General features: G+C 37.5%; 1 protein-coding gene across 4 annotated transcripts in view; it reads left to right on the top strand.

Moving 5' to 3' along the window:
* LOC147559181 (ARM repeat superfamily protein) overlaps positions 1–10,858 on the top strand; it is a 29,195-nt gene extending 18,337 nt beyond the window's left edge. For all 4 annotated transcript variants that reach the window (XM_086661007.1, XM_086661008.1, XM_086661009.1 and 1 more), the window contains exons 30-43: positions 696–835; positions 947–1,128; positions 2,842–2,970; positions 3,049–3,134; positions 3,219–3,334; positions 3,484–3,596; positions 4,832–4,955; positions 6,594–6,715; positions 6,918–7,402; positions 7,915–8,239; positions 8,618–8,757; positions 9,542–9,666; positions 9,767–9,971; positions 10,502–10,858. In XM_086661007.1, coding sequence (XP_086517133.1) covers positions 696–835; positions 947–1,128; positions 2,842–2,970; positions 3,049–3,134; positions 3,219–3,334; positions 3,484–3,596; positions 4,832–4,955; positions 6,594–6,715; positions 6,918–7,402; positions 7,915–8,239; positions 8,618–8,757; positions 9,542–9,666; positions 9,767–9,971; positions 10,502–10,589 — 2,380 coding nt within the window. In that variant the 3' untranslated portion in view covers positions 10,590–10,858. The remainder of the gene's footprint in view (positions 1–695; positions 836–946; positions 1,129–2,841; positions 2,971–3,048; positions 3,135–3,218; positions 3,335–3,483; positions 3,597–4,831; positions 4,956–6,593; positions 6,716–6,917; positions 7,403–7,914; positions 8,240–8,617; positions 8,758–9,541; positions 9,667–9,766; positions 9,972–10,501) is intronic.
* Positions 10,859–12,950: the final 2,092 nt, after the last annotated feature.

Genomic DNA, 12,950 nt, shown 5'->3' with positions numbered 1-12,950 from the left:
CCTGTTTGAAATCAGTCATTACCTGGGATCTAGTTCTATCCCAAGTTATTCTTTTGCGTCTTCCCTTAGGTTATCGTCTGGGTCTCTCATTTTATTAATCTTGATATTTACTTTTGGTTTTTGACGTGATACCTGTAATATCTTTGAGCCCTCTTACTTAATTAGCTTTTATTGCCTTAATATGGCAGTCCCCTCATGAGTAAAACTTCTCTGAAGTATTGCCGCCAAACATCAACATCTTCTCCTGCTGGAGTACTAATACCTCCAGCAGCAAAACGCTACAAGTGTATTAGTGGAGAACCATATGCTTTCTTTCTTTTCCTTGTATAACGTATTGGAGGTGCAAAACTTATGTTTTGCTTTACCATTGTCATGCAAGTAACTTAGTTACATTTGATAACTACATTTTGTAAATGTTATGCTTCTCTATTCATAGTCCGGAGCTATGCCACCAATGGGAATCACCAAATTAAGCGAATACGTAGTGTTTGTGTTGTGTGTGATCCATCCATGCGAGACATGACCATAGCCCACTTGGTTCTCTAATCATATCATGTAAACTCTATTGCTCCAACTAAATATTTGTCTTTAAGTTGTAAGCGGTTACTGGTGACACAATTATCTATCTTTTTTTGGTGGAGGGTGGGGGATTGATCAGCTTCTGCTTAGTGATGCTTCATATCTATGCATTTCAGATGTATAGAAGTCACTGGAGCATACAGTGCACAGCAAACAGAACTCAATATAAGCTTGACAGCGATTGGCCTCCTCTGGACCACAACTGATTTTATTGCAAAGGGACTCACTCATGGAAATCATGAGGACAAGGAAACAGGTTCTTAAGTGCTGTTGTATGACTACTACTATCTTGTATCAACTAATTGTCTCGCTATGGTAAGTTTAATCACTTTGTGAAACTCATACTTGCTCTACAACGATTTTTCAGGAGTTAATGACCTCAGCAGTATAAAGCAAAAATACGGTCAACAGATGGGAAAAGAACAGAAAATTACTGGTGCAGAGAAAACTCGTGATCGTTTTCCTATGATGACTTCAACTGAACGTGATAAGTTGCTGTTTTCAGTTTTCGCTCTACTTCAAAAGCTTGCAGCTGATGAGAGACCAGAGGTATGGGGCCTTTAACCATATATATCTTATCTTGAAAACAGAAATGTCGAATATATACTATTTACTTGTGATTTAGACCAATAATTCAAAGAACTCTTATAAGAGTATCGGTATAGAAATAATCGTGGCTAGGGATCCTTTCCTGTTCTCCTTTATGAATGATTTTCATATGCTAAACATCTGCAAACCCTAAATTTTGTTTCCATATAAATTCATAACACTTGCACTTTGAAATTCTTCAACTGATCTCGGGAATCTAACCTACAAAGTATTGGCTAGCGCCTAGCAACTAGCAACACCTTGAGTAAAATCAAGGTGGCGGGAAAACCAGCTAGAATTAGATATAAGAGAATTGGCCATAGAAGGACCTGAAGAACTGGCCCCAAGGGCATCCAAGTCAATTTTTAATGAGCAAAAATCAATTTGTGGCCGAAGACCCTCATCTGTAGTGGTCAAGAACTTCGTTTCTGACCTGAAGGTCAGGGGTTTGAGGCGTTTTGGGTTCAGATTCCCTTAAAAAGTCTGCTGACCTATACAAAAAAGAATCAATTTGTGGGCTTACAACTCCGCAATCGAAAGCACTAAGCTGTTAGACTCAGACTCGGCTTGGGATCGGCCAAGGGCCGAGTCACGGCCGAGCCAAGCCAAGACACTCGGCTGAGTTAGGCATATTTGCAACAAGATTAATGAATTTTGACTTTTTCATCACACATATCTATTTCTTATGCCCCTTTGATGCATATACTTCAAATTTAGGGCTCCTACCTTCAACATAAACACAACTAGTTAAGAGAATAACAAGATATTCTATAATTAAAAATGTTAATATCATAAATTGAATCAAGTTCAAGACTTCAACGAGAATCAATTTTTTTCTTTTTTCTCAAAATTGATTTGAAGTTCTCATAACTTTCAAACTTTCTATTATAGTATTATATATCCTTATTAGAAAAATCGTTTGGTATAATAGATATACACGGTATTTAGAAATAGTGAAATACCAAAAGGTTTTTCTAGTAAGTTATTAGATATACATAATATTTTAATGAGTAATTGCTAAGTTCCAAGTTTTTAGATGACTTTACATATTTCAATTTCAAAACGTCAAAACAGCAACTGAATTTCTTATCTACCAAAGAAGTATCTGAATTCTTAAATACTCGTTAAATCCCGAGTTAAATTTGAGTTAACCGAGTTACTCGGTTGACCCTAGACTCTGGGTCTCGGCCAACCCCTGCTCGGGCAACCCCGAGACAGAATCGAGTCCCGAGTTACTCGGCTGACTTTTTGAATCAGAAAGCTCTGCGAAAGCATGCTTCCAAGTTCCAATAACTCTTCCAAGTGGTGTATGTCAGATGTTATAGTATTAATGCTGGTCCAATAAGATGCACAAGAATAGTCCTCTACAAACTAAACTCAGGTTTTGCTATACTGTAAGGATGTCTTGTCAGCAAAACCACTTCAATAAAATCCTACCATGAAACTGTCATCTCTTGAACCTCAACTGATATTAGTGGCGCCATTAGATAAAGTTGCATTCCTTTTAAACTATCCAGTACCCATGACCCTAAGAATTATTTTTGATTTATGTCCGCATTTAAGAAACGTTTCTGTGGTGTAGCTGTAGGGATTTTGGCGTAAGAGTTGCTCCAAATATTTACTACTTGTTACTTTCGGGGAGAAACCTAACATTGATATGGTGACATGTTTCAGGTCAGGAATTCTTCAATCCGGACACTTTTTCAAACTCTTGGAAGTCATGGGCAAAAGCTCTCAAGGAGCATGTGGGAAGATTGCCTTTGGAATTATGTTTTCCCCACATTGGATCGCGTTTCACACATGGTAAACTGAAATGTCTGTTAAACATAAGTTTGAGTCTTCAGTTGGATTATGTGACATTCTTTCAACTCCTTTTCGCAGGCGGCAACTTCATCCACCGACGAATGGCAAGGGAAAGAGCTTGGAGTGCGAGGAGGAAAGGCAATTCACATGCTTATACATCATAGGTATCAGACGCGTCAATCTCTGTTGTTGATCTATATAATGATAATAGTCATGTCGTGTTAGAAAATCTCGGGTGTATATTGCAGTCGTAACACAGCACAAAAGCAATGGGATGAGACACTTGTACTAGTTTTAGGTGGAATTGCACGGCTTCTTCGATCATTTTTCCCATTCCTAAGAAATTTAACCAATTTCTGGACAGGTGAGTTTATCTTGAAACTGCTTCTGACCTTCTGGGTCTTAATATATTATTTGTCTTACTGCTTGTAAACACACAGAGATACACACATGTTTATGCTATGATGTTATGAATTTTCAAATAACTATAACAAGCAGTTTTCATTTTCACAGGGTGGGAGTCGTTGCTGCTTTTTGTTAGAAATAGCATTTTAAATGGTAGTAAAGAGGTTGCTCTTGCAGCAATAAGTTGTTTACAGACAAGTGTTCTTTCTCATTCTCCCAAGGTAACCATTAACTGTCCAGAATTCCAGATTTTATTTGTTGTTGGATGATTTTATAAATGCTTAATTTTTTTCTGAGTCATGGTGCGGGAGATTGTTTCACCCGACACAAAAATTGTGAATAAATGGTTTTTTTTTTTTGCATGGGAAAGAAGCAGATGAAAGATATACTACTATTTTCCACCGAAACACAGCTCTTATAATCATGACAACTATATTGATTTCTTTTTCCAAATAATTATTGTAAAAGTGATTACCGTGGGTGTAAAGTACCTTTTCTTCAATATATAAAATCTTTTTCTTGCTCAAAAAAAAAAAAATATATATTTATCACACAAGTACAACGATTGCTCCAAAAAGTAGTGGTCTTCTTACCGTCCTTCTAGAAGTTATAGCCGATTACAGAAATTGTTGGGAAGCTCACAATTTTGATTGAACTATAAAAGTAAAACGGTAGCTGGTCGGCTCCATATTGTGTTCCCCTTCAAGTTTAGTTTTACATACCTTTGATGCTTATTTTTAGTAATATTTTCTGTGTAGATACTAGTCCCTAGCTCAGAACTCTAATCAAATACTTTAATCAGTTTGGTGGGTATACATGAGATTTTGTATGAACATCTTGAGTGAACTTGCACAAAATCGTGCAAATAAATTTTTGGTGTACGTTGAGGTATGTTGTGTATAATATACTATTATCAGGGCCGGCCCAATCATATTTGAGGCCCAAAGCTAAATCAAGAAATGGGTCCCTTTACTATAAGCATAAATGGGACAAAAAAAATGATTAAAAATGTTTTTGGGAGGGGGATCGAACCCTTGATCACTACCTTATAATCCAACTTCTTATCCCCTAAGCTATTACATAATTCTTGTTAACGTTTAAGTTATAGATTTATTTGTTGGAACCAAACTATCCCATAAACTCCATAAAGGAGGCCCTCATGTAGGTTGGGGCCCAAAGCGGCCGCTTTGGCTGCTTTGAGCCTGGGCCACCCCTGACTATAATGTACCTATAGTTGATCTGAAAAATAAATTGTCTCGAGTGAAATAAGTTTTCTAATACGTAACAGAAGAAATATGCAAGTGTACAACCATAACCTTGTAATGGCTTTCTTTTTTGCTACCACATTCTACACGTCTAACTGTTGACAAATAGCAATGATTTGACCAGTGTTCGCGTTATGTGCATTCCTACTACAGCGAGCTAATAGTTTTAAATACATAATTGTTTGAATCAGGGGAATATGCCTATGCCTTACTTGAAGTCAGTGCTCGATGTTTATGAGATTGTTCTTGAAAGATCACCAAACTGTAGTGCTATTGCTGTCAGCAAGGTGAAGCAGGAGATATTACATGGTCTAGGTAATCCACACACATCTGAATGTTGTTGATAGGCCCTATTTATGTCTTATGCAACATATAGATGTAATTGTGAAGTAAGCATCCTTGTCATCATCCCCAACACCATAATGTCTGGAGAGCATCCATGTTGTTGAATCCAAATAGTTGTCATCACTCATGAGGTTCTACTATTTACCTGATCATTATCATCGTCAAAGCTGACAGTTAGAGAATGTGGGTTTATTCTGTATTTCTGCAAACGCGTTGTAACTCATCATTTCCTTCTCTCAATTTGTCTATTGTTTGTGAGCACATCTCGTGGCTTGAAAATTCCCTAGGATAAAATGTACTCTTAATTGTTAGTTCGTCTGCTACTATTGAGACCTTTTAATGATAGAAGGTATTTCCTGTGAAGGTGTACTGGATTATGAGTACTGTATCCCCATCCATTCACCTAATAGCAGATGCATTTGGAGGTTTCACTTAGTCTCCAATTCCTTAGGTTTCCAGAATCTAGACATGGGTTATAACATAAGTTATCATATAAGCTAGGCTTTTTTCTCAGTGTGTTTGGCGCTTAGATAGGTGTGGTGGGAAAGCCTGGGGTGGTTTAGGCCCTAGGGCATGCTAATGCAAAGGAATAACCTTGTACTATGTTTAGGTTTGTGGATGTGGGTGGTGCCTAATTAATAAAAAACATTGTGGTTTGTACCGACATTACCAGATGCTCTCCTCCCCTCTGCGTACTGCGTACCGCGCACCTAATACCCCATACCCTTTTTTTGGGTTCACGGTCCAGTACCCCAAAATTAGCGTACGAAATGTTTTAATCTTAATTAACCTAAAATCTTCGTAAAAATCTATAAATTTGACTAGTTGGGTAGTTAACTACAAGAATTTTTGTTAACTAACTTGTTAGTATGTAAGTTTTACGGAGAAAGGATGCCTGAGAGTAGGTGTATCTATTATAAATGCATCATAAAGAGTATATATTGTCTAGGAAAATGGTCCAACACTTGCTGCAATCGAAAATGGCATACTAAAGAAGTGTACCCTTAGCGTACCCGATACTCATGTGGTAGTGTACTGCGTACCCGTAACGCGTACCAGGTAACATTGATTGGTTCCGAGACAGGGGGCTTACATAAAAAATGATATGAGAGTCTAGGAAGGCTTTCTCTTAGATGGTGGTGGATGATGTGAAACTGAAGTTTGACGTGCTAGGCACTCACACCCACATTGCTTAGGGTGACCTTGTAGACGTGTCTTATAATGTATTACCGTGTTTTAACTTTTAAATATAGGATAGGCCTTTTGCATAGGTTTTGAGCCTAGATAGATCAGGTGCGGAATCCTGGGGTGGTCCAGGGGAGGCTTATTCGAAGGAAAAACTATGTACATTTGGGACTGGGCTAAGTGGGTCCTTGGTGGTTCCTAGATCCAGTACAATGTTGCTGGTATTGATACGAGTGTTTCATCATCTAGTCAACAAAAAGAATCTTCAAAACTGAGGTCTTGCATTCCCGTTGATTATAGGAATTATAAACTTAATTAAGGATACATGGACTACAGTTTTCCAGTGATAAAGTTACCTACGTTTACGTTACCCCTGTATACCTGGTAGCTGATAACTGTTTCTTTACATGTTTATTTTTTCAGGAGAAATATATGTTCAAGCACAAAAGATGTTTGACAACGACATGTATTCACAGTTGTTGCGAATCATACATCTGGCAATCAGACAACTCAAGAGTACCAGTGATAGCATGGAAGCTGATAATGTACAGCATTTTATTTCTCTCCTGCTTCTACCTTTTCTCGTCATATATTATTTTTGTTATTAGCATATTATTTCTTGTTGCTTTTCGAACATATAGTTGCTTCTAATTTTTAACTTCTAAGCTAATGGTTTGCCATATTATTCATGTTTGGTTTGGTTGGAGACAAGTTTCTCTATATAATTGAGTTATAATTTTTTTCCAGGGACATATTCCACTAGTTCAACGTACCATGCTGGAGATTCTTCCACAGTTGCGCCCTTCTGAACACCTATCTTCCATGTGGCCGCATCTTTTCCGGGAGCTTCTGCGATATCTTCCTGGATCTGAAATTCCTTCACCATACAGGGAAAATGAAACTGAAGTAAATGCTACGGATCACAAGCCAGGGAGTGTAAATGCACTTCGGGTGGATGTTGGTTCCCATTCTGACAAACAGGAGTCTGAGGACTCCCCAATGACACCCACAAAAACTCAAAGAATGGTATCTGATTTTTCCAATGGGGTTGATTTGGTTCTCCAAGATCGATCACCAAATTCAGTCACAGCAACAGCTAAAGGTGCAGCAGCAATCATCTCAAGCAAATTGTTTGCTGAAAAGCTTGTTCCTGTTCTTGTTGAACTTTTTCAATCAGCTCCTGTGGTTGAAAAGTACAATATATTTCCTGAAGTCATTCAAGGTCTTGGAAGGTATGGCAAACTAGAACTTATTAACACTTAAATTTTGTGGCACTTAAAATGATTTCTTTATGGTAAAAACTTCTCTTAACATTGTTAAGTGGCTAAATGCATGGATCAAAAAGTTGGTCGCAGACTTGCAGTGACCACACGACAGATGGCATCTTTGACATCCCATTTCTCAGATGTTAGACCTGTTAAGATTTTGATTTAGCTTAACAATGACATTTTCTGATGCTTATATGATATTTTGTAACAAACATTAGAGATTGTGTTTGCTTAATGTGTTCTTTAATAAAACAAACAAAAAAACCATGACGATATGAGATAGACTAGATAGTAGTGTATATGAAAATGTCAACTATGTGATCAGAGCCATTTCAATATTACTGGATAATACATGATATTGCTGGATAGCTTGGATTTACTCAGCTTTTAAGTGGGCCATTTATTCCTTCTTTGTAATGAAGTTGGTGGCCATTTTACTGGGTAATGTGTGATAACATATTGTTTCTTTTGTAAAGGTGTATGACGACAAGAAGAGACAATCCAGACGGGGCATTGTGGAGGTTAGCTGTTGAAGGCTTTAACCATATTCTTGTTGATGATGTTAGCAAATTAAATGTGGATGGTTGGCAAGATCCAAATATAAGTAAACCTTCCAGAATACGTCTCTGGAAAGAAGTGGCAGATGTTTACGAAATATTCCTTGTAGGCTCTTGTGGGCGGGCTCTCGCTTCCAAAGTTCTTCCGTCGTCAATGCTGAAGGCTGACGAATCTCTTGAGATGACTATTTTAGATGTGCTGGGTGACAAGATTCTGCAATTTCAGTCGGATGCACCCGATGAGGTAAATTTCTTGCTCTTAAGTACTTGATACAACCAAATATGTCAGGAGCCATTTTGCTCTGCATGGCATTGCTGTGCACCTTTAATGTTAAATCCTTTTTCAGTTTAAATGAGAAACCAATCTACGGTGTTCGACAAAACACGATTGAGCCGCATTTCAAGATAATGAAAAGTTTTTGTCTTTAATAAGTTTAGTTTTAACTGTTAAAAAAAGAGGTGCAGTAGATTGTACATCCAAGATGTCCCATCCAGTGTTGGTAGTTACCATCTACTGTACTTAAAATTTGATGTTTGAAATTCTTATTGGTGATGTAGTTTTTCTCCTAATTTTCAGAGAGTATCTGGTAATAACCAACTGATATTACTGGTACATGTGTAGATTCTGGAACGGCTAATATCCACTCTAGATCGTTGTGCATCGCGTACATGTTCTTTACCTGTTGAGACTGTAGAACTTCTGCCTCCTCACTGCAGCAAATTCTCCTTGACATGCTTGCAAAAGTTATTTTCGTTGTGCAGGTAAATATCCCTCTAAAAGCAAGCTTTCTAGTTATTCAATTCAAGATTTGCCCTTTATGTTCTCACTCTAGAGACCCACGAAAATGAAACTTAATACTCGATCAATATCGTTGGTAAGAAAAGGTTAAATATGCCCTCAAGGATGTAAACTTCTCTATGACGTTTATGTGAGTTTATATAGAAACAGTTATAACTCTTACTAAATCTTCCTCAAAATAATAGTTCAACAATCAAAACTAAAGCTTAAAATAATAAATGTAATGATCATAAGCTATAGCTAGTATCAGTGTTTATATAAAGATGAACAACCTACACCCTTATTAGTGTCTTTATCTAAATAAAATATAAATTCCTAACCTAATAGGGAACTTTAATAAGCAAGTATCCTTAAATTTTAATACTTTCATGAAGCAATGAAAACAATTGAATCAGATATCTAGTTCAACTAGGAATCTCCAACATGACGTGGCATGCATTTGTTGTTTACTTTGACACAAACTAAGGGGTACATTTATTTGAATTATGAGAACTGCTTTTAATTTCCTAGTAAAGATTGGTCATGGGTGTAAAATCGTTCATTGACGTACTTTTAATTTTCGTATATATGATGACCCGACCAGTGCTGCACAACTTCTTTTGACCATAATGCTCAAGTATTTCAAGCAACAGTCCCTAAAACCGTAGCCTACCACTTTTAAATTCTAATGAAAATACAGGATTGGTGTATGATTTTGTTCTTGAGGTTGCATTGTTTCATTGACTTGGTACATTTTTTCCTACTCAGCTACTTCAGTGAAGAAAATACTAGGAGATCAGGGAGATCGAAAGTCAGCAAGATAACAGTTAGGGTGCTGATGAACCGATGCGAATATATACTAAACAAATTCTTAATTGACGAGAACGATTTAGGTATTATTTTTTCCTTCCAAATCTCTAATGTATTACTAGAGTTCCGCTTACCTCTCTAAGTTCTTTTCAAAATCAAACAACATTGTACTCTTTCTTGCAGGTGAGCATTTGTTGCCGGCTCTCAGGATTGAAGAGATTATTTATGTCCTTCAAGAGTTAGCTCGTCTTGTAATTCATTCAGAGACAGCTTCCGTTCTTTCTCTGCAGCCCCATTTAGTAGAAGGCCTGCCGAGAATAGAAGATGAAGGCACACGAGCACATCTGCTTGCTCTGTTTCCATCCTTGTGCGAGCTTGTCATTTCAAGGTATGATAAATATTCTCCTTTTTAGCTTAATTTGTTACTTCGAATCACAAAAAATTGAAATTGCCAAATCGGTTCTTCGTTCCGCCCTCCTTTCCTCCTATAAGTAATCATTAAATCAAGTGATTAATTTAAGAGTTAAAATCGATATTACTATGGAGATCTAGTATATAAAAAAGTGGCAGAAGACTTCCAACCTCACGCAATAAAACTTAGGGTCAATTATGACTAAAAGTTGAACGAGTGTTCATTTTTAACAATAGAGGTATGTACATTTAAAGGTTAGATGAACATAAAAATTCAGAAACAAGGATTAGTTTGTGTATATAGGTCCGAAGTAAGTTGCGTAAGTAGTGTCTAGGTCATAAATTCTTATCTCATTTTGGATCACCACACCTTAGTGCCAAGTCCGTCAGATTAAGCGTATATAACCCCATTTTAAAATAGGAAAATACCATTTTTTTAACTTCCATTCTTTGGTTGACATTTTGTTATTAATTATTGTACGTTTTTGCCATTGTTAATATTAACAGGGAAGCAAGAGTAAGGGAACTTGTGCAAGTACTGCTTCGACTCATAACTAGAGAATTGCGGCTCGAAAAGGTTAATTTAGCTAGTTGAGAATTATTAGTTTAACTCGGCTTCTTTTACCGAGTATAGTCTCATACTTCAATACCCTCAAATTAATGCTCAGTTTTATACTATTCTACATGTATTTGTACATTGTAGAGTAATGTAACGTATAAAATGCGAAGTCTTGGATTGAGTTTTTTCCCCTCCTGACAAGCGTTTTGCTTATTTTTCCCTGATGAAGATGAAGTACTGGAACTAGTGGGTACAAGTTGTTAATTTATTTTACTATTTTAATAAAGTAAACTTTAGTTTCTCTATGCTACTAGTTTATAGTATAGCTTAGCTTCAGATTACCTAGTAAACATGGATCCCCTTTTTAGTTAGTGGTAACTTTCAAATTCAAAGTTTGATAAGGTTTTGTGTACGCTGAAGCTTAGTTAGTACTGAGACCTCGTGTGGGGAGCAAAATTTCATACCACGGTAGGTGGTGGCTGAGTGCAGACAATATCGTTGTGTGTGTGTGTGTGGTGGGGGGGGGGGGGGGGACGGGGTTACGGTGTCGCTGTATACTTTCATAGTCGGGCGAATTGTGTCTTTGCTTATATTGAGGCCTTTTTGGTGGGTTCATGGTCCCTTTGCCATGAACAAAACCCCGTATATGTAGACTTGGGACCTGGGGTGGTCAAAGCACGGACAATAGGGATAATTTCTAAGGCTTGGGGAATTACAAAGTGGTATCAGTTGAGGACGGTTCTTCGCTTAGGGTGGAGATTGTGATAGTCTCACATCGTTCGCGAGAGTGTCCAGAGACTGGGTTATAGGTGTATGTGCAAACTTAGTATCGAAGCCTTTAGGTGGGCTCGTGGTGCCTTCGTCAAGAACAAAATCTTGTGGACTTGCCTGGGGTTAGGGGTGGGATTTTGGCCCGGAAACCCGAAATCCGCCCACGACCGTCCGAGTCCGAAGGGTCCGTGACCGTCCGATGTCCGAATCGATCCGTACCCGCTCGACCGAAAGATCTTAAGCGGACGGACGCGGGCATAGGTCCTTACCCGGTGGTCCGATCGAGTCCGCCCGCTTATATCGTCCGCCCGACCGAACCCGCCCACATCCGTCAGTTTATCCTACCCGTTATACCCGCCCGCCTATATGATTGATTTTAAGCCTTTAGATTTGTAGAGTTAGCTACAACCATTAGATTTCAAGAGTAAAAATAAATAACCTTAGAAATCACTTTTTATAATTTTGTCTTCGTCGTTCTACTTCTTTAGTCTCTATCTCCTCCAAAATCTCAGTATCTCATCAATAACCCGAGAATCCACAATAAACCGGTCGTAGTCCATGAGAAGAAGCATAGAAACCGATCATAATCCATGAGAAATCTCAATGCTTATCTTGCGATTTTGAATCCATTTACTTTTTAGAATTGTAAAGTGGGAGTTTTAGAAAGTTGTCTTTAGCGACTAAACATCTAAATTTCGAATAAAAGTTTCTTTATTTGTTCATTAGTGACCGGTGTCCGTCCGACCGATACCCGGTTTGCCCGACTATCAAAACGGTCACGGACGGGCACTTTGTTGGAGAAAAATCCGAAATGTCCGTCCGTTTTGTCCGCATGTCCGAGTAAACACTTAGGTTTCGTGTCCGTTCCGCCCGGACCGGTTGAGTCAGTGTCCGTTTCCCGCCCGTCCGGACCAATTCCCACCCCTACCTGGGGTTGATAAGGTTTTGTGGGTGTCCCAAACAATTTTTGGCTAAAACTTTAAGACCCACTTTTATGTAATATAGGGATCTTTTTTCTCTCTCTTGGTTACTTACTTCTTGATCTACTGGGTGTTTTTTTGTTTTCCCTGTGGGAATAGTTGTAAAAAATTTCAGTCTAAGGTCTAAAAATTTGGATCTTAATATCGCGATAAGTCTAATATTAACACAATCTATAAAAAAAAAAAAGTCAAAAGTTTTATAAATTTTGGGATTCATTAACAAATCATTTTTCCATACCGTCTTTTGGATCCACCAAACAATTTATTTTTGAATGCTCCCGTTATCTTACTGCAGTAAACAAAATGAAAATAATGCTACGCCTTTTACTGATTAATTTCGTGCAACTTAGTCTATGTTGTGTAAAAAACAAACGTGTTCTTACACATGTCTACATTTTACTAAACAACTAAAACAATAGCGATACATTTTTTTTTCTCAAGGATTAGTGATGCACTTGTGTATTTGCATAAGGGAAAAATTAGAGATTCAAAAAGTAAATCTATTTTATATTTTTTTTTTATTTATGCTTGGACGTTAAATCTATTATATATTTTTCTATTTTCAGTCTATCGCCACATACCCTTCTTAGAAAAACAATATTTCAAAATACAATTCCCTTAACAATTTTTTCTTCCTTTTCTCCCA

This window comes from Eschscholzia californica, unplaced genomic scaffold (assembly GCF_041429995.1).
Source record: "Eschscholzia californica isolate CP2 unplaced genomic scaffold, dmEscCali1.0.p SCAF_2, whole genome shotgun sequence".
NCBI lineage: Eukaryota > Viridiplantae > Streptophyta > Magnoliopsida > Ranunculales > Papaveraceae > Eschscholzia > Eschscholzia californica.
This window is presented reverse-complemented; position numbering and strand designations above follow the sequence as displayed.